We start from the raw sequence: 21937 nt of genomic DNA on the forward strand, positions 1-21937 counted from the left end.
TGTTGAAAATGAATTTTATTTAGTTTCTGTGAGGGGGGAGGACATTACTAGAAAGGGAAATATATTTAGTGAAGTGAGAATAAAGGGACATGTCATATTTCTGGAGCCCTGGGATCAAGAGTGGTGCCAGTATCTACTGGCTTTGTTGTTTAATCACTAAGTCGTGTCCGATTCTTTGTGACTCCATGGACTGTAGCCTGCCAGGCTCTCCTGTACATTGGATTTCCCAGGCAAGAATAACTGGAATGGGTTGCCATTTCCTTAGACTGAGGGATCGAAACGGCGTCTCCTGCATTGGCAGGTGAATTGTTTCCCACTGAGCCACTTGGGACTAGAAGTGTACTTTGGACTTCGTGGGGGTTTTTTGAGAGAAATAGTTAAGATATATGGTTACCCTTTTCTAGATGCTTGAAGAAGTCTTCCATAATCTTGATCCTGATGGTATGATGAGTGTAGAAGATTTTTTCTATGGCTTGTTCAAAAATGGAAAACCTCTTACACCATCAGCATCTACCCCATATAGACAATTGAAAAGGCACATCTCCATGCAGGTAAGAAATAAATAGGAAGTGGATTCTTTGGGAGTAAAGTTAACATCCATTTGAATAATTTCTAGTGAGTTAATCTGCTGTCTGAAGAAAAATACTGAGGAGAAAGAGAAGCAAAAGAAGAGCAGAAAAGAAAGACTAAACCACTGGGGAAGTTGGGTTTGAGAAATGACCATAAATTATAGTAGGAAGACCACTAATTATGCCCCTTCTTGTTAGCTGTGGGCCAGAAGGAAGCTGATGTTAAAGTAGAGATGCATCTCGTCTGTATGCAGGATTCTCTCTGCCAGGTCAGCTGTTGATCAGCTTTGCATTCTTGACTGACTTGGGAAAGGAAGATCAAAGGGGCCACATGGCTTTTTATCCTAGCAGTATAAATGAGAGAAGCATGGCTCTGCCGCTTGTGGTCAGGACTGACTGCGTTTGGTTTTGACCAACATCATGTTGCAATGCCTGAGCTTGCTTAAGTCTCTTTCTTCTTCTAGTCTTTTGATGAGAGTGGACGACGGACCACCACCCCATCTGCGATGATGAGTACCACTGGTTTCCGGGTCTTCTCCTGCCTGGATGATGGGATGGGCTATGCATCAGTGGAGAGGATACTTGACACCTGGCAGGAAGAAGGCATTGAGAACAGCCAGGAGATCCTGAAGGTGTGGCAACTGAAATGGCAGGCAAATGACAAGTTGGGAAGGGTTGAAAAATTCTGTTTGTGATTTGATTTGATTTCTCCTTAATGATTCTTCTGTTCACAAGATCTCAGACATGAGAGATAACTTTTCCTACCCCCTTTAACCAGGAGTGTTGCTGACTTCATGTTTTTAACCCCTAAATTATTGACAAGAGATTTCTTAACTGATCTCTGGTTGGTAAAGATTAGAGTTTTGCCATTGTGTTTATTTACAATGCCAGACAGCATTTTTTAAAAACACGTAAATAATCATGTTTTCCTTAGAGAGACCTTAGTTATGCTGTAGGTTGAATATTGTTCCAAAGCAATTATTAAAGAAATGTAAACATCCAGTTTGTAGATTATAAATACAATTCCCCAGTTCTGTATAACCTTCACATTTTCTGCTTTCTAAGGATGGAACTTGTGATTATCTTGAACTTGTTCTGATTTCTAGGCCTTGGATTTTAGCCTGGATGGAAATGTCAACTTGACAGAGTTGACACTGGCTCTTGAAAATGAACTTTTGGTCACCAAGAACAGCATTCACCAGGCAGCTCTGGCCAGTTTTAAGGCTGAGATTCGGCATTTGCTGTGAGTTGAGCAGAAAGCTCACCTGCTCTTTTCCCTTTCCTACTTGTTGAGCAAGTCCTTCAGATGCCTGTGGCGTGTATCCTTCCATTCTGAAGGCAGTGATGGCTAATCGCCTATCATCTCACTTCTGTGAAAGTGAGGTAGAGCTTAGATCTGCATGTAGGCTTTTGAAAAGGGCTGTGGAATGTCTTTGTGTTTGGGAAGGGTTCTGGTTGTCTTGGTTTTGTTTTTGTATTGGAGTAAGCCAGAGGAGAATTTTTTTGGGTCTACTTGTTGCCTAGTAACAGTCTCCCTTATAACTTTGTTTCTTTCTGGTTCTAGGGAGAGAGTTGATCAGATGCTCAGAGAAAAAGAGAAGCTAAGGTCTGATCTGGACAAAGCTGAGAAGCTGAAGTCTCTAATGGCCTCAGAGGTGGACGATCACCACGCAGCCATAGAGCGGCGGAATGAGTACAACCTCAGGTGTGATGGGTGGGGCCAGGGCCCTCCTTTCCCACCACCCTGGCCCAGAACAGTGGGGTTTGCCTGCCTGCCTGCCTGCTTGGCCACACCTGGCTGGGGTGACTTAGGTGTGGCCAAGCCTACAGGAAAGCAGGGCTCACTGGATACTTTCTCAAGGAGCTCCCCATCTCTGTGACTCTTTCCGTTTTTGGTGGCTCTACAGGGGGACCTCTCAGGGACTTGATGGCAGCCTGTCAATCTTTCCTTCTCACAGGAAACTGGATGAAGAGTACAAGGAGCGAATAGCAGCCTTAAAGAATGAGTTTCGAAAGGAGAGAGAACAGATCCTGCAACAGGTGGGCAAGCAGCGTTTGGAACTTGAGCAAGAAATTGAAAAGGCAAAAACAGAAGAGAATTACATCCGGGACCGCCTCGCCCTCTCTTTGAAGGTAATTATCCTCTTAGTTATATGGTCTGTGTGCCTTCTGGGAACACCTCATGGAAAACCACAGCTCTGTAAGAGGACAAGTCTGCACAGGGCTCTTAAGTCTGGGTCAACACCCGGACATAGTAGAGCCCCACTGGGATCCAGGTTTCAGGGGTGTCCAGGCTTCTGGTTTGCCAACAGCATATCTTGTTCTTCCCTGCTGAAGTTGCAGTGAGTCCTCAGGCCTGTTTGATACCTGGTTGATGCTGTCCCCTTCCTCATCCTTAGCAGATGGCTTTTTTTTTCCTGCCACATAGAGACCATCCACTTTATTTCTCTGCTCCCAAATCTACCTTTTCCCTTGCACGTCCTCCTCTTATTTTCTGTGCCTCAGTAGAGGAAGTGATCCTTCTCTTTATGGAGCTCTGACATCTGGTTATGTGGTACAGTGTCAGCTGGAGCTGAAGGTGGGCGGGACCCTCTCAGGTCTTGGGAGGGGTCTGAACGCAAGGCTGCCTGGTTCCAATCTGGATCCCACTACTTACAGGAGACCTTGATCAGGTTACTCAAGCCTGTTTCCTAACGTACAGGAGAGTGACCATCATAGTACCTACCTCATAGCATTCATGTGGAGATTGAGTGAGTTGCTGCATATACTGTATCTGAAAGTAATAAGAACCTATGGAATAGTTAGTTTTGTTGAGGTTATGAAAGGTTCCTGAAACTCCACACATCAGAAACTGAGCCAGTTCTACCTCCCTAACCATCAAACTGCTTCCTCTCCTGAATTTTCACCCTAATCTCCATCACCACTCTGTGCTGTAAGCCATAGAAGTCACCGTCCTTGGTCATCCTGCATTCTCGGTTTCTGAGTCCTGCTGATGCTCTGAAAGCCTTCTCAGATTTATCCCATTTCTCCATTTCCACAGCCTCTGAACAGGTTTGGAATTCATCACAATTTCTCAACTGACTTATGTGCATCCTTTCTTCCATCTATCCAGCCTCCCTCCACCTGGTCACCAGAGTTATCTTACTGCTGCTGCTAAGTCGCTTCAGTTGCGTCCGACTCTGTGCGACCCCATAGACGGCAGCCCACCAGGCTCCCCTGTTCCTGGGATTCTCCAGGCAAGAACACTGGAGTGGGTTGCCATTGCCTTCTCTAATGCATAAAAGTGAAAAGTGAAAGTGAAGTTGCTCCGTTGTGTCTGGCTCTTTGCGACCCCATGGACTGCAGCCTACCAGGCTCCTACGTCCATGGGATTTTCCAGGCAAGAGTGCTGGAGTGGGGTGCCATCTTACTGAAGAACATTTAAAAATCATGCTATACCCTTTGTAAAAGTGCAACTTGGCAGCGCTGAAGGGCCCTGAAAAGGGGTTCACGCTCCTACCTTCCTAACCTCAGGTCTTGCCAGCAAGCCCCAAGTCCACGCCCGACCTCTGCTGCACCTGCTGTCAGTGATTTCAGTTTCTCGGTGGGCTTTCAGGCTCCTCACTGCTTTCTCCAACACTGCAGGCCAAATTGCTTATTCGTTCCCATTACACTTACTTTTTTTTCTTGCCAGAAGATAGCATGTTTTCTATCACATCTTAGGTAATTGTATCCATATCTGTCTCCCCTGCCATGGCCCCAGTTGTGTGTTCCCTGTGGTCAGCAACAGAAGCTGACTTCTCAGTTTCCAAAGCACCAACACAGGCCCAGTTCACAGAGATTGCTCCTGATTGTTTTAACATCTAAATATAGACATACTTTGAAAGATTAGAATTCTAGAGTTGTCATTTGGGGGGAAGGTAGTTTTCTTTTTTAAACACTTCAAGCACATGCTTTTTCACTACATGTTAACTGTATAAGGGTGTGAACAAGAATATATTTAAAACACATTGGCTCTGCCTAAATGTCCATTGACAGAGGAATGGATAAAGAAGATGTGGTACATATAAACAATGGACTATTACTCAGCCATTAAAAAGAACAAAGTAGTGCCATTTGCAGCAACATGGATAGACCTAGAGAGTATCATACTAAGTGAAGTAAATCAGACAGAGAAGGAAAAATATCTTATGACATCCCATATATGTGGAATCTAAAAAGAGATGATATTAATACAAATAAACTTACAAAACGGAAACATACTCACAGACTTTGAGAATGACCTTATGGGTGCTGGTGGGAAGGATAGGGGAGAAAGGATAGTTAGGGAGTTTGGGATGGACATGTATATACTGCTGACTTAAAATAGATAACCAACAAGGACCTACTGTATAGCACATGGAATTCTGCTCAATATTATGTGGCAGCCTGGATAAGAGGAGAGCTTGGTGGAGAATGGATACATGTATATGTGTGACTGAGTCCCTTTGCTGTTTACCTGAAACTACCACAACATTTTGTTAATTGACTATACCCTAATATAAAATAAAAAGTTTTCTAAAAAGAAATATATCATCTCTATATTTTGGCAAGATATGCCTTGAAAACATACAGAAAAAAACCCCACATTTTGTGGACCAAGGTTGACATATTATTATAATAATTTAAACATAAATTATGAAAAAACTGTATGTGTAGCTTTTATATTGGAGAAGGCAATGGCAACCCACTCCAGTACTCTTGCCTGGAAAATCCCATGGACGGCGGAGCCTGGTAGACTGCAGTCCATGGGGTCTCTGAGAGTCGGACACAACTAAGCGACTTCCCTTTCACTTTTCACTTTCATGCATTAGAGACAGAGACAGAAATGGCAACCCACTCCAGTGTTCTTGCCTGGAGAATCCCAGGAACAGGGGAGCCTGGTGGGCTGCCGTCTATGGGGTCGCACAGAGTCGGACACTACTGAAGCGACTTGGCAGCAGCAGCAGCTTTTATGTCTTTAAACCAAAATCAAATTGTAAATTAAATATAAACCATGTCTATATCATCATTAAATGAAAATTGTTGGAGATATTCTCCTTTTTGTAGTTTTTCTGAGTTCTCTTTTGCTGTCAAATAAACATGGTATTCTGCAATCAATCTTTTATTTGACATCCTAATGAGAATGCTTTTCATGTCATTAAATTTTCAATTGCAAAGCTGTCAAATAGAAGTACAATGCAAGTCATATATGTAATTTCAAATTTTCAGACAGCCACATTAAAAGGTAAAAAGAAACAGATGAATTTAATGTTAAATCATTTTAATCTGTTATCTCTAAAATATTATCATTTTGACTTGTAATTAATATAGAAAACCTGTTATTGAGCTTTCTTTTTTTTTCATTTTTGTTCTAAATCCTCAAAATCTGGTGAGTATTTCATACTCACAGCTCCTCTACCTGGGACTGCTAGTGCCTGCTATTGGATAGCATGGTTCTGTAGGATCAAGAAAAAGAAGAGGCATGCTTTGGGCTTATAAGATAAACATTTTTTTTTTAATATTTACTTTTTCTCGTCTAACGTACTGAAACTTTCTCAATCTAGAGCATTGATTTATGCATCATATAAAGTGGTCCAACAGCTTCCTTTTTAATCCACGTAATTTCCCCAAATTTCTTCAGGAAAACAGTCGTCTAGAAAATGAGCTTCTGGAGAACGCAGAGAAGTTGGCAGAGTATGAGAGTCTGACAAACAAACTTCAGCGAAATTTGGAAAATGTTTTGGCAGAAAAGGTAAATCTGTTTAAATGTGATTTCCTGAAAGGTAACCCCGAAATGTAGTTTACTCAAAAGACCAGAAGCAGTGCCACTAAGAAAATGTCTATTATGGAATTATTTATGTGACTAAAGGAAGTTGTCAACTTTTGCAGGGATTTAATTTATACGAGGAAAACTTTGCATGGCTCTGAGAAAGGATCTCTGCTTTAGTTGAACACATCACTCTAGAATGTTCTTTCCATCATTCAGTGGATGGTGTTTCTGTTCAAAAGTCACATTCCTTTCATACTTCAGAGATTGAGTGAACACCAGAAACTGGGGCCTTTGGTATTTTATAGGTCAAAGAAGGACACTTGGGAAAAATGACAACTTTGCACTTCCCATTTTCTAGTTTGGTGACCTTGATCCCAGCAGTGCTGAATTCTTCCTGCAAGAAGAGAGGCTGACACAGATGAGAAATGAATATGAGCAGCAGTGCCGGGTGAGTGACTGAAGAGAACTTAACTTAGTAAGTGGAGGAGTGCCTAGGTTCAGATCCTGCTTCACCATTTACTAGCCAAGTGACTGGTAAACGTAACCTGTGGGTATCTCAATTCCTCATCTTCAAGGGGACAAAAATAAATGAACCCACAAAACAGGGTTGTTGTGGAGAGTCAGGAAGTACACGTGAAGCGCTTAGAACAGAGCCTGAGACGCAGAGAACACTTAAATGCTTGCTATTAATGTTATTATTTAGTATCCTGACATATGAGAGAGCCATGCAAACTGCAGTTGTTTGTTTTATCTGGGTCAGAAATTGCCAGTAATTAGAGGAAAATAAAGTTTTATTCTAAGAGAAGGAAACTGTGGTCATGTTGATATGCTTATTCCAAAACCAGCCTTTCCTGAGTGCAGGCCTACTCTGATATAATTTGCTTTTGTTCTGTGGGGATTTTTCCTGAATACATTCCTTCCTTTATTTACAAAATGCCAATAGAGCAGAAACCACTCAGGTCTTTAAGTAGTAAGTCATTACTACTAGAGGACACAAAAACATCCTAATAAATAAGAATCTTTGAGTTTTTTTAGAAAAGTAACTCTTCTAAACTCAGGAATCTGGGATTTTTTTTTTTTTAAACCACAAACTCTTGTGTATTTTAACATGGTGAACATAACTGAGTTCAGCCTGCTTTAGATGAACATAGTACTTGGGCAAAAATGAAGAAAACAATCACCTCCTTATGAGGTTGTTCATAGTCTGCCTTCTCAGGAAATAAACACGCAGATTTTGAGAAAAGAAATGAAATATTTGTCACTCTTACAAATACAAATTTTGTAAATACAAATTTTGGCTCTTGTCTCTAATCTCCTATGCTTTCAGTTATTTCATCAGTAAAATCTGTCAGCTCCACCTCCAAAAATTCCCCAAATTCATCCACTTATTTATTTTTTAATAGCTCTTCATAACCATACAATTCATCCACTTAAGGTATACAATTCAGTCTCTTTTAGTATATTCACAGAATTGTACAACCATTACCATAATAAATTTTAGAACATTTTCGTCACCCGCAAAGAAACTCCCAGTCCACCTAGCTGTAAGCTCTCCCATGACCTCCAGCCTAGGCAACTAATACTCTATTTGCTGTCTGTTTGGTTTTGCCTATTTTTTACATTTCCTTTAAATGGATTTATACAGTATATCGACCTTTGTGACTGGCTTCCTTCATTTAGCGTATTGTTTTTGAGCTCTATTCATGTAGTACCATGTATCAGTACTTTATTTCTATTGCTGCATAATATTCCATAACATAGCCATATACCACATTTTATCTATCCATCCCTTAGTTGATGGACATTGAGTTATCTCAAATATTGTGAATAATGGGCTGCTGTGAATAATCTGTGTGTGAGCTTTTGTGTGGACAGATGCTTTCATTTCTCTTGGGTATGTACTGGGGAGTGGGATTGAATCACATGATGACTGTATGCTTAACCTTTGAAGAACTGCCGAATTTTTTGCAAAATATTTGCACCATTTTACATTCCCAACAGTATGAGAGTTCCAGTTTCTCTCTATCCTTGCCAACAGTTGTTACTCTATGTCCTTTTTATTTCAGCCATCCTAGTGGATATGAAGTGGAATCTCATTGTGGCTTTGATTTGCATTTCCCTGAGGGCTAATAACATTGAGTATCGTTTCATGTGCTTGTCAATATATCTTCTTTGGAGAAATGTCTCTTCAGATCCTTTGCTGAACATTTAAATGTGTTATTTGTCTTTTTATTATTGAGTTGTAATAGTTCTTTATATATTCTGTATACAAGTCTCTTATCAGATATATAAGGTGCAAAAACTTTCTTTTTTTCCGTGCTGTGGGTTGTCTTTTTACTTTCTTGTTGGTATCCTTTGAAGCACAGAAGTTTTTAATTTTGATGATGTACAGTTTATCTGTTTTTTTTTTTTCCGTTGCTTGTTTTTGACATCACATCTAAGATTTATATTGGTTTTCAAACTCCAGCTATTACAAGACCAAGTAGACGAACTCCAGTCTGAACTGCAAGAATATCGTACCCAAGGCAAAGTATTCAGGCTTCCCTTGAAGAACTCACTGTCAGAAGAACTTGATATTAACAGTGGTTGCATCGAGCCTGACCAGGGTAAGCCATTCAGACACCATCTTTTCAGAGTCTGTGCCTTGACTTTTGATTTTAAAACCATGGTTGAATGTAAAATTGCAAAATGTTGGCAACCCTGCCTTCTCCGCCCCCATAGCACTACCCCACCCCCCACCCCCCAAAAAAAGACTTTGGCAATGCTATTTTCTTGAGTTGTTTCACTTGTGGTATGTTTTTTTCATTTGTCCTTGAAGTCTTTATGAGAATATTTCCATCTGATTTTGATACACATCAACAAAGAAATGGAAAAATCAAACCACAAGGATATTTAAAAAAAACTGGCCATGAGTCTGCAAATCCAGGCCTTGGGAGAGTTAGAATTCAGTCACTGAGTTATTGCTGAATCCTCCCTTTCTAAAACAGTGCCTAACTGGTATGACAATGTTTTGAAGAGTGAGCCAGCCAGAAACCCCAGAATTTGATTTCCTTACGCTAGTTGTGCTAAATGCCTGCAAAAACAACAAATAAGATAAATAAATGTTGGTGCCTGTGCCTTGGGGAGGATTTTGAGTAATACAGCTGGAAGGCAGAGCTGTTTGGGAACCCTCCTATGTTCATTATCAGCTCTTTTCCTACCTCCTCATATCCTGCCTCTTTCCTCCAGTGTGTTGAATATGAATTTCAGGAAGGGTTTATAATGAATTCTTCATTGTAAATAGTTTTCCCCACTGCTACTTGGAACAGGAGTACAGGTTCTCACGATGGTTGTTTATTCTTCTCCTTACCTATTTATTCTACAGTAAATAAGGGAGTGAGGAGGGAACAGGAAGAGGCTTGAATACTTTTCCTCTAAGTCTGTACTCTGTAGCCGTACTATGGTAAAAGGATGGAGCCCAACTGATATATCTCAGAAGCTTTTCTGGGCTTTTCCGTAGATGAGCAAGGGCTGGGAGTTCTAATCATGGGTACATGAGACTGTGCCATCTTGGGATGCTTTACACCCCAGGTATCACTTCTCAGATGGGGAATGCCATCACAGATATAGAGAAAGCCCAAAGATTGTCAATTCCAGATTGCCTTAATTGTCAATTCCCCTGCCTTAATATTAATCCCCTGCCTTAGTATTAGATGTAATCATTTCATCTGTGCACTAACTCAACCCTCAGCGTGTGCTTCACATTTCAATGTTTGTCTCAGTCACCATTGTGGGCAGTTGCAGAGGTGAACTCCTATGGAATGAGTTGATAGTTTTCTACTGAATCTGCCTATATCCAGGTTCCTAACCTATGCTCTATTCTTTTAAATAACTTTAGCTGATAATTTAAGATGAGGCCCCACCTGCACTACAGGAAATTAGCATTATAGTGCTCAGTCTCCTGTAATGTTGAGTGGTGGGTTGAACTTCTTGATCCATGAAGTTAACACCTCAAAGCATAGCAAGTATGCTGGCCATTCATCCTCCTGCCACATTCCCTTCTGCTGATTTGGCACCCAGTATTTGTTGGATGGCAAGAAGGCTGGTTGGTTTGATCATACTGCCTCACTCTGCAGCATTTTCATTAGCAGGATGTCACTTTTAAGAAACATTTTCCCCATCTGCTCCCACCTCCTGTCCTATTGACTTCTAGTAAGGTTTGATACACTGCCTCTACATGGAAAATCTGTTGTCTTTGTTTTTTCTCATTTTCCCTCATGCTTGAAAACAAGAGACCACTCTTGGATTCTGCTGTTTCCTAGTAGATATCATCTATTGCAATTTAGGATTCTATAATTAATACCAGTTGTGTTATTGAAAGAACCTGCAGCCGGGTCAACAGATCCCATGTGTTTTCAGGGCTTGGTTCTGAAGAATGCAATCCACTGAATATGAGCATCGAGGCAGAGCTGGTCATCGAACAGATGAAAGAACAACATCACAGGGACTTGTGTCACCTAAGACTGGAGCTTGAAGATAAAGTAAGACTTTCTTCTCAATCCTGTTCTCTGATTTCTTTGAGCTCTGACAAGCTTTTGCATGTACGACACTCTCCATTCTTTCTTCTCCCAGAGCAGCACTTTCTGTACATTTCCTCATGCATCTGGGTGGCTACCAGGAACTCACTTCCTCAGGATACTTTCACAGGCCAAGGGGCCTTTGAGGGCTCTTCCTTGTAGGAGAGAGATTCTTAAAAATGGAATATCTTCAGTCCTAGCCAGCATGGAGCTTGAAGGTCATTACATTATTTCCAACTCATTAAAAAAAAACTTTAAAAAGTCCTTTGATATAGCATTACCTCCTAAATTAGGTACAAGTTCTGAATCTTGGTTTTCAAAACTATTTACATGTTGCTTTAGGTTATATTTCCAGTCTTCTCTTTTATCATTCCTTTGAGTTACTTTATCTTCCAGCCAAACCAGGTAGTTTGCTGCTCTTCATCAAACTGTCCTCTTTTGCTCATGCTATTACATGCTATGTTATTATTTCTTTCTACCTCTTGAAAGTCTACTTAACCTTCAGAGTTTACATTAAATGCTACCTCTTATATTCCTGAATTCTCCCAACCAAACATGATTTTCACCTCCTTGGAGTCCTCTGGTTTCATTGTAGGTATTTTTCCTATACATGTTTTTATGTTTTATTCTGACTGGTAGTACACTTTCTTTATATTTGTCATAACCATGTCTAGAGAGGGAGCGGTGTCTTATCCAACTTGTGTTCCCATGAGGCCTGCAGAATACCTGACAGGTGTTAAATAAATACTTAAATATAATTATCTATGTTAAGACCTTCAGTTTGCAGTTGGAAAGGATGCCTGTGAAGAAATACAGTGTCTATGTGAAGGTCTAGTTAGTTTTAACAGAGTTGTTTAGAAACTAATAACATTCAACCAATTTACAAAGGAAATCAAACCATGCCTGACTAAAAAATATTTAATGTGTTTTGAATTGTTACTTTAAAACAAAAATAGGAAAACTCAGAAATGTCTTGTAAGAAAAAAGTCTTTACTGCCCCATCGCCTTTCCATGGCCTTGACTTGAATAACACTGTGGTGGTTTCACTTTCTGGCTTTAGGTGAACTATTATGAAAAGCAGCTAGATGAAACCAAAGTTGCCTTTGAAAAGGAGCAGGAGAACATGAAGCTCAAGTGTGAGAATGAAGTACACATCTTAGAAGAACAAATAAGTGACCTTAAAAATAAAATTGCAGAACTTCAGGGCCAAACAGAAGTACTCAAGGAGGCGCAACACATGGCTATCTGCAGACATGAGGAGGAGAAAAAACAGCTGCAGATGATGTGGGCTGAGGAAAAGACTCACGTGCAGGAGGAGCTGCGGCTGGAACATGAGATGGCCCTCAGGGCTAGGCTGGAGCAGGTGGAGGAAGGCTTTAACAGAGAGAGGGAAAAACTTGTTCAAAATGGCGCCTGGACAGAGGAGAAGGTGAGGGGCTTGACTCAGAAACTAGAACAAGCTCACCAGGAGCAGCTGAAAAGCCTGGTGGAGAAACACATTCTTGAGAAAGAGGAATTGCAAAAAGAGCTCTTGGAAAAACACCAAAGGGAACTACATGAGGGAAGGTAAGAAAGTGGGGAAAGTAGAGGAGAGGACACCAGTCCTCAGGGGCACCGCAAGTCCCAGTCAGTAAAGGAGACTTTGAAAAATCAGAGGGTGTAAGAGCCCACTTACTGACTAGAATTCTTTTTTTAGTTTTTCAACATGTTTTGTCCTTGTTTAGATATAAGCCTACCTTGGGATTATTGAAACTTTTTTTTTTAAGAGGAAAGTTTTTTTTTATCAGACATGTACTTTTTAAGGTACCAGATGAGGATAAGATTATCACAAATGTGATTTCTTTTTTGTTTAGTCCTATTGTTTTCTTAGAAAGGCCTTTTATAAGTTATTAGATTCTGGGCAAAGTTACATTTCCTCCCAGAATTATGAAACACTGTTTTGTGCTTACTTTCCTCATGTGAAACCTCAGGTGCTTTTGAGGGCTTTGGTGCTTCATACTTTAACTTGGTGGTACTTCATTAAATAGAAAGCAAAACATATATGTATGGTTTATATAACTACATATAGACAGACAGAGAGTCACTCAGTCTTGTCTGACTCTTTGTGACCCCACAGACTGTAACCTGTCAGGCTCCTCTATCCATGGAATTCTCCAGGCAAGAATACTGGAGTGGGTTACCATTTCCTTCTCCCAGGGATCTTCCTAACCCAGGGATCAAACCTGGATCCTCCTACATTGCAGTCAGATTTCTTTACCATCTGAGGCACCAGGGTATACATAATTAAAATGAAAGAATTTTATGTATTTCCCATTTAGGGTTTAGGGTAATATGTATTTGAACATTTAATGAGAAAGCACTGTAAGTTTTTGGCTAAAACTCCATGAATATCTGGGAGTGTGCCAGAGAATTTGGTTTCTAAATCTTCTTTTTAAATGCAGAGAGAGGTGAGTGAGTCTTTTAAATTAATTCTGGCTGCCAGTGTTGGTGCTCAGAAATGAGATCCCTTCTGAGTATAGAAATAAGAGAAGACCATTTTTTAGAAAATATTTAAATTGTTTGCTTGGCTGCTTCTATGCATGGGAAAATGTTTTTTGTTTGCTTCTAGAGTTGATGACAGTTTCAGTAATGCTGTATGTTGACCACATTTAGGGAAAAAATGGAAACTGAGTGTAATAGAAGAACCTCTCAGATAGAAGCCCAGTTTCAGGCTGACTGTCAGAAAGTCACTGAGAGATATGAACACGCCCTGCGGAGCCTGGAGGCGCACTACCGCCAACAGCTGAAGGAGCTCCTGGACCAGCAATGCGAGGAGAGGTCCCAGTGGGAGTTCGAGAAGGACGAGCTCACCCAGGAATGTGCGGAAGCCCAGGAGCAGCTCAAAGAGACTCTGCAGAGGGAGAAAGCAACCTCTTTGGTCCTCACCCAGGAGAGAGAGATGCTGGAGAAAACATACAAGGAGCATTTGAATAGTATGGTTGTTGAGAGAGAGCAGCTGCTACAGGACCTGGAAGATCTGAGAAACGTGTCTGAACGTCAGCAAAGTCTCCTGTCCAACCAGATACTTGAGCTGAAGAGCAGTCACGAAAGAGAGCTGAAGGACCGTGAGCAGGTCCCGTGCCACGCGGGCACCTCAGAGCAACTGGTCAGCCAGAGGCTTGAACGGCTGCAAAGGGAACATGACCAGGAGACGCAGGAAATGATGTCCAAGCTTCTGGTCATGGAGAGTGTCCACAGAGCAACCTGTGAGAAAGCAGATCGAGAGAGGGCTGAGATGAGCACAGAAATCTCCAGGCTCCAGAATAAAATCAAGGAGATGGAGCAGGTAGTGCCTCCTCCCTCCAGGCTTCAGAATAGCTGTCAGGTGATAGGAGGGGAGGAGGCAGAAGAAAATGGTGCCATGTCCCTGCTTCAGCAAGGAGAACAGCTGTTGGAAGAGAATGGAGATGTTCTCTTAAGCCTGCAAAGAGCCCATGAACGAGCAGTGAAGGAAAATGTGAAAATGGCAACTGAAATTTCTAGGTTGCAGCAGAGGCTGCAAAAATTAGAACCAGAGTCAATAATGTCTTCTTGTTTAGATGAACCAGCTACTGGGCTCTTTGGAAATTCAGTGGAACAAACAGAGCCATTTTTACAGCCAAACCGAATCAAACAAGCAGAAGGTGGAACCACGCAGCGTATTCTCAATGACCTACAAGGTGATGACGTCCGTGACCTCGAAAGTACAGGGGCGAGCTCTGGTCAGAGACAGGTCAGAGTAGAGGAGTCTGAAGCATCAATAGAGAGTTTTTCCGAGCTTGAAAATAGTGAGGAGACCAGAACTGAAACCTGGGACCTGAAGAACCAGGTTGGCCAGCTTCGGGAACAGTTAATGATCTTACGTGCAGACTGCGATCGAGCGTCTGAAAAGAAACAGGACCTACTGTTTGATGTTTCTGTGCTAAAAAAGAAACTGAAGATGCTTGAAAGAATTTCTGAAGCTTCCCCCAAGTATAAACTGTTATACGAAGATGCCAGTAGAGAAAATGAATGTCTTCAGGAAGAGCTGAGGATGATGGAGACTCGCTACGACGAAGCACTAGAAAGTAATAAAGAGCTCACTTCAGAAATGTTCAGATTACAGGATGAGCTAAAGAAGGTTGAAGAAATGACTGACACATTCCTTAGCCTGGAAAAGAGTTACAATGAGATCAAAAGAGAAAACGAGGAACTGCATGTTCTGGTTTTGAGACTTCAAGGCAAGATTGAGAAGCTACGAGAAAGAGCAGCACTGCAGTGTGACTGCTTCTCCTTATGGGAAGCCCATTTGGATAACCTGGAAGTCGGACCTGATGAAAAGGTCTTTGAACGAAACCAAACACTGGATGAGCATGTACCAAATGTTATGAGTGTGCACCATATTATAGAAGAACATTTGTATCAAGAAAACCAGTACCTAGAACAGGAGAATACACAGCTCTTAGAGAAAGTAAAAGCACATGAAATTGCCTGGCTACATGGAACACTCCAGACACATCGAGACAAGCCTGGAGCACAGAACCGAGTTATACTGGAGGAGAACACTGCTCTCCTCGGCCTTCAAGACAAGCATTGTCAGCACCAGGCCACCATCGCGGAGTTAGAACGGGAGAAAAAAAAGCTGCAGGAGCTGACTAGAAAGTTGAGGGAAAGAGTCACTGCTTTAGTCAAGCAAAAAGATGTACCTTCTCAAGGAGAAAAGGAGGAAGAGTTGAAGGCAATGATGCATGACCTGCAAATCACATGCAGTGAGATGCAGCAGAAAGTTGAGCTTCTGAGGTAATGTATGTACCTTCTACACTTCACGGAGCCTCACAGAGCACCTCACCAGATCTAACTTCTGCTGCTTGCTGTGCCTAGAGAAACTAACCTGTTAGTTTTCAAAAAGAGAGCAGTACTTTAGACTCCCTTCTGCTTCTGTGTTGTATTAACAAGTAGAATAACCCAGCCTAGGAGGCACTCCTTCCTCTATAGGAAATAAATGTTCATTTGGGGGGTGAAAGTTCATAACGGAGAGTGTTCGCTGTTTTAACCATGTGCATCATCATTGTATGTCGTCTTTAACTCTTTTCTAGCACTTCATTTGGATGGACAGACTTTTTTCCTTTGGCTAAACATTATTTTCTCATTTTGATGAAACAAGTTATATGAGAATGAATGCCTTTTGTGTATTATTAACTCACTTGGTAGATAAGAACTTTCTTCTTATACTAATATGGGGAAAAATGTGTTTCATGGCTTATGGTTTGTCACTTACATCACTTAAAGTGCATGCTGATATTCTATAGATATTGGAAATTCACCTTAGAACATACAATTTTTTGAGGAGCTATCAGATTTTAATGTGCTGAAAGAACAGAGACAAATATACTAGTTTGAACCACTGCTCACTTGACTTTATAAAATATGATAGCAATAGTCTTCTAACAAATTTGGTTCAAAAAAGTTGTAGAATTTACATCATGTCTGAAATATCTTAATGATATGGGAAAAAAACAAAATAATTCTAGGTTTAGTCTTTCCTCTTTTTATTTTAGACCGTTCTTAGTTCCAAAAATCATAATGAGATGAAAGAAATTAGAAGGTAACCATTAGTGTACATATTTTGACATGTCCCTTTCATTTATGTAGTGAATTTTCTTTCTCTAGGTAACCTTGGGGTTTAAAACTAAAGCTCATACAGCTTCATGATACGGCTTTTGTCTTTGAGGAGCAGGCAGGACTTGAGACTGAAATACAGAGTTATTTGCTCAAAGCAGTATGAGAAAGTCAGCAAGTAGGATGGGTACTGAGTCTCTTTTCTGTCTCAGTGCTTAAGTGTTTTAGTCACACTTCCCTAATGTCTTTTAGTAAAATTCTTACTTCCCAAAAGAAATGAGTCAGTCTGGCATAGCTTGATTTCGAAGTACGAAGAGACTACTAATTTAGGCTTTTCTTTTTAACTGGTATGGAATATGGGTTTAATTGGAAGTTACTAGAAACTGTTTTCCAGAGATGCCAGATGATGGCCTTTTTATAACTATTTTTTAAAAATCTCTGTACTGCAGATATGAATCTGAGAAGCTTCAAGAGGAAAATTCTATTTTGAGAAATGAAATTACTACTTTAAATGAAGAAGACAGCATTTCTAACCTGAAATTAGGGAAATTAAGTGGATCTCAGGAAGAAATGTGGTAAGATATATACTTAAATATCCTAAAGGCATTTTTGCAAGGACTAAAACTGTTGTACTTCAGTGTTTAAAGCCTAACTCTTAAGTTATATTTTCATTGTCCCTTTAGGCAAAAAATAGAAACTGTACAACAGGAAAAAGCTGCAGTTCAGAAGATGGTTGAAAATTTAAAGAAACAGGTAAGAGGTATTTCTCAGTGTTTCCTGATTCTAAAATTTTCTTTTTTTTTTAACAATAATGGTAAGGTTGTAATTCTGAGTTTCAAAATGGAAACTTACCTCATGCTAATTCTAAATTCAGCTTCTATTTTTTGAAAATATTATTTTCAAAATATGTATACATTATTTCTAGACTCTGGGTGTGTAATCTAAGCCGTATAATCAGTGGAAATGGGGAGATGATAATCTCTAAACCAAACCTGTGAAAAACTAGCTCTATTCCTTATGTGTTTGGTCCATTCTCTTTTTTTAATTGGTGGGAAATCGCTTTACAGTTTTGTGTTGGTTTTGACATACAGCAACATGAATCAGTCATAATTTTATATATACATATACATCCCTTCCTTCCTGAGCCTCCCTTCCCTCCTGCTATCCCATATCTCTAGGTCATCACAGAGGACCAGGCTGGGTCCCTGTTATTTAGCAACTTCCCACTAACTATCTGTTTTACACATAATAGTGTATATATGTCAGTGCTATTTTCTCAATTCATCACACCCTCACCTTCTCCTGCTGTGTCTACAAGTCCATTCTCTACTAAGTTCATCAGTACCATTTTTCTAGATTCCATATATATGTGTTAATGCACAATATTTGTTTTTCTCTTTCTGACTTCACTCTGTATAAGAGGCTCTAGGTTCATCCACCTCGCTACAACTGACTCAGATTTGCTTCTTTTTATGTCAGAGTTATATTCCATTGTGTAAATGTACCACAACTTTTTTATCCACTCATCTGTCAGTGGACATCCAGGTTGCTTCCATGGCTATTGTAAAGTGCTGCAGTGAACATTGGGATACATGTGTCTTTGAGAATGGTGGTTTTCTCAGGGTATATGCCCAATAGTGGGATTGCTAGGTCATATGGTAGATTTAGTCTTTTAAGGAATCTTCCATACTGTGTTCCATAATGGCTGTATCAGTTTATATTCCCACCAACAGTGCATAAGGTTTCCCCTTTCTCTACATCCTCTCCAGAATTTATTGTTTGTATATTTTTTGATGATGACCATTCTGACTGGTGTGAGGTGATAACTCATTGTAGTTTTGATTTGCATTTGTAATAATGAGTGATGTTGAGCATCTTTTCATGTGTTTATTAGCCATCTGTGTGTCTTTTTTGGAGAAATGTCTGTTTAGGGCTTCTGCCCATTTTTTGATTGGGCTTTCTGATTTGCTTTGATTTGTTTTTCTGATATTAAGCTGTATGAGTTGCTTATATATTTTGGAGATTAACCCTTTGTCAGTTGCTTCATTTGCAATTATTTTCTCCCATTTTGAGGGTTGTCTTTTCATCTTGTTTATAGTTTCCTGTGCCGTGCAAAGGCTTTTAAGTTTTGTTAGGTCCCATTTATTTACTTTTGTTTTTATTTCCATTAATCTAGGAGGTGAGTCAGAGAGAATTTTGCTGTGATTTATGTCAAAGAATGTACTGCCTGTGTTTTCCTCTCAGAGTTTTATAGTTTCTGGCCTTACATTTAAGTCTAATCCATTTTGAGTGTACTTTTGTATATGGTGTCAGGAAGTGTTCTAATTTCATTCTTTTACATGTAGCTGTCCAGTTTTCCCAGCACCACTTATTGAAGAGGCTGTCTTCTCTCCGTTGTATATTCTTGACTCCTTTTTCAAAGATAAGATGCCCATAGGTGCTTGGGTTTATTTCTGGGCTTTCTATCTTGTTCCATTGGTCTATATATCTGTTTTTGTGTCAGTATTATACTGTCTCAATGACTGCAGCTCCTCATGTGGTTTTCATTTAGGTTAGCCCCTTCCTCTTTCTTCAGCATGATTAAAAGCAGTAGGTTAAGAATAGAATTTTACAGATATAGAATACTAGTTAGTCCATGTATATTTTCATAGAATTATGATTTAATTTAGATAGTGTGTGCCATTCAATGCCCAATTTGTATAATCTCAACAATGTGCAATTGTATGAAGAAAGGCCATTTGAGAATCAGTCTGAAACAGTCAAAAGACAAGGACATCCTGGGAAAAGAGTATTTTTAGCATTTGAAATAGACAAGGTGTTAACATCCCAGATATATTTTGTACTCTTACAAATTGCACAACCCAATTGAAAATGGATAATTGATATGAATGGTCAAGTCAGAAAAAAGAGCACGTATAAAAAGAAAGTTAGCCTCATTATTCATTACGGAAAGGCAAATTAAATGTTTCCTTTTTTTGCATATCAGATCAGTAAAAATTAAAGATTGATCTCGTCTAGTATTAAAAGGGAGTGAGAAAATGAATATACTTATACATTGTTGATAGGACTATAAGTTGGTAGTGCTATGAAGAACACATTTTGGGGATGTCAATCATAACAATAATATGTATGCATACCTTCTGACCCAGTAGCCCCACTTCCAAAAATGAGATGCTAAATACAAAATGCCACCGTGTATAAATGAATTTTCCAAAAGATTGCTTTTTCATCAGTATGAGAATGGATAAATGCAGTATGAAATGTCTTGCTACATGGAATACCTCACAGCCACATAAAAATATAGCATATGGCAGTTTCTGAATGCACTGATTTGGAAAGATAAGAGTCTATAAGATATTATAAGTGGAGAAAGCAGAGTATCCAAACATCTGAAATTATGCAAATTTTCGATCTAAAGAAGAAAAACACTATGTGTATATGTGTCTGTGAAAGTGAAAGTCACTCAGTCATGTCCGACTCTTTGCAACCCCGTGGACTGTACAGTTCATGGAATTCTCCAGGCCATAATACTGAAGTGGGTAGCCTTTCCCCTCTCCAGGGGATCTTCCCAACCCAGGGATCAAACCCAGGTCTCCTGGGGGAAAATGCAGGTCTCCTGCATTGCAGGCAGATTCTTTACCAACTCAGCTATCAGAGAAGCCCTCATATGGGTTAGTATATGCATTGAAAACAATCTGGAGGGGGATGCATCCAGCTGTGAACAGTGGCTATTCCTGTTGAGTGGGATTGGACAAGAGTGTCTAATTGACTTTGTAATAATGAGTATGTATTGTTTCTGCTATTAAATGTGTATGTGTGTGTGTGTGTGTGTGTGTATTTTATCTACATAGAGAGGGTAAAAGAACTAATCTCTAAATAAGCTTTTTTAGCAGAAGTAGGATAACAAATTTTAAACACTTGTTTCAATTTTAATTAGATTTCAGAATTAAAGACCAAAAACCAACAGTTGGATTTGGAAAATATGAAGCTTAGCCAAAAGAATTCTCAGAATCAGAAAGAGCTGCAAGAACTTAATCAACGTCTGGCAGAAATGCTAAGCCAGAACAACAAAGAGCCAGGACACAGTGCATGTGAGGAATGGGAACAAGAAAAGTCTAATCTCAAAGAAGAACTGGAACACTGTAAATTGCAGGTATGGTCTACAGCTACTCTTTAGCCTTTCTGGAGGAAATCCCAATTAAAAAAAGAAATGCTTATATTTAATTTCTTATACATTTAAGTTCTAATAATTAAAACAGTGTAGTGTTGGCACATGAGTAGAGAGATGAATAGAAAGTCTAGAACTAGACCCAGATACAAATGAAAACTTAGTATATAACAAAGATGGCTTCTCAAGTCACTGGGGTACAGGTGGACTTTTTAATAAGTGGTGACTGGACAACTGAGTAGACATTCAGAATTAAAGTCAAAAGACAGCTCATAAACTGGGGGAAAAAATATTTGCATCCCATACCCCAAAGAGTGGGGCTAATATTCCTACTATGTAAAGAACTCTTAAAAACCAAAGAACTTAGGATCAAAATCTGATAGCAAAATGGGAAAAATGCATGAACAAAATAGTCACACACAAAGAAAAAGAGATAAAAATGGCTCTCAAACCTATGAAAAAATATTCAAAGTTACTCAGAATTAGAGAAATGCAAATAAAGCAACATTTCTCAGCTATGAGATTGGCAACAATTTAAAAATATAACAACATATTCTGTTGGCAAAAGTTTGGAAAAACAGGCACTTTCATACATTGCTGGTGGGATATAAACTAGTACTATATTTCTGGAAGGAAATTTGACAATATCTAACAAAAGTATATATGTACTTACTTTTATGCTACAATCTTACTTCTAGAAATTTACCCTAAAGATATTTCTCCAAAAATATGAAAATTCACATGCACAGGGTTGGTTATCCATTGCAGCATTGTTTGTAACTGCAGAATATTGGAAACAGCCTAGATGCCCACTCATAGAGTTGTTGGATAAATGTGATGGAGTCACACCATGGAGTAGTATTATATAGGTTTTAAAAAAAGAAAAAGAATGAATGAGAAAGATCTCTTGATATGAAATTATTTCCAGGACATACTAGAAATAGGTGAAAAAGGAAAAGCTGAAAAGCATATCTAAGTGTCTCTCTAGTATGTCTCCAACCATGTAATAAAGAAGGGGATATTAGATAATACATATGTATTTGTGTAAAAGAAATACAGAATTTTTGGAAAAGAAATACAGGAATGATAAACCAGGTAACTAAAGAGATGCTTCCGTATAGGGGGCAAATGGGAAAGGAATGCAAGGGAGGAGTGGGAATGTGATCACAGGGATGAGGAAGGCAGTGACACTTTTGAGAAGCTTTTCATATAGTCTGATACTTAGTACCATAGTCATGTTTCACATACTCTTCACATA

General features: G+C 39.6%; 1 protein-coding gene across 7 annotated transcripts in view; it reads left to right on the plus strand.

Annotated features, from left to right (window-relative positions):
• NIN (ninein) overlaps positions 1-21937 on the plus strand; it is a 101062-nt gene that overhangs the window by 53781 nt on the left and 25344 nt on the right. For all 7 annotated transcript variants that reach the window (XM_061157388.1, XM_061157392.1, XM_061157387.1 and 4 more), the window contains 14 exons: positions 405-551; positions 1034-1201; positions 1676-1812; positions 2134-2274; positions 2528-2702; positions 6211-6321; positions 6698-6787; positions 8807-8945; positions 10738-10859; positions 11956-12461; positions 13548-15692; positions 16961-17086; positions 17195-17264; positions 20449-20664. In XM_061157388.1, the coding sequence (XP_061013371.1) occupies positions 405-551; positions 1034-1201; positions 1676-1812; positions 2134-2274; positions 2528-2702; positions 6211-6321; positions 6698-6787; positions 8807-8945; positions 10738-10859; positions 11956-12461; positions 13548-15692; positions 16961-17086; positions 17195-17264; positions 20449-20664 (4293 nt within the window). The remainder of the gene's footprint in view (positions 1-404; positions 552-1033; positions 1202-1675; positions 1813-2133; positions 2275-2527; positions 2703-6210; positions 6322-6697; positions 6788-8806; positions 8946-10737; positions 10860-11955; positions 12462-13547; positions 15693-16960; positions 17087-17194; positions 17265-20448; positions 20665-21937) is intronic.

The sequence above is a fragment of the Dama dama genome, chromosome 12 (assembly GCF_033118175.1).
Source record: "Dama dama isolate Ldn47 chromosome 12, ASM3311817v1, whole genome shotgun sequence".
Lineage (NCBI taxonomy): Eukaryota > Metazoa > Chordata > Mammalia > Artiodactyla > Cervidae > Dama > Dama dama.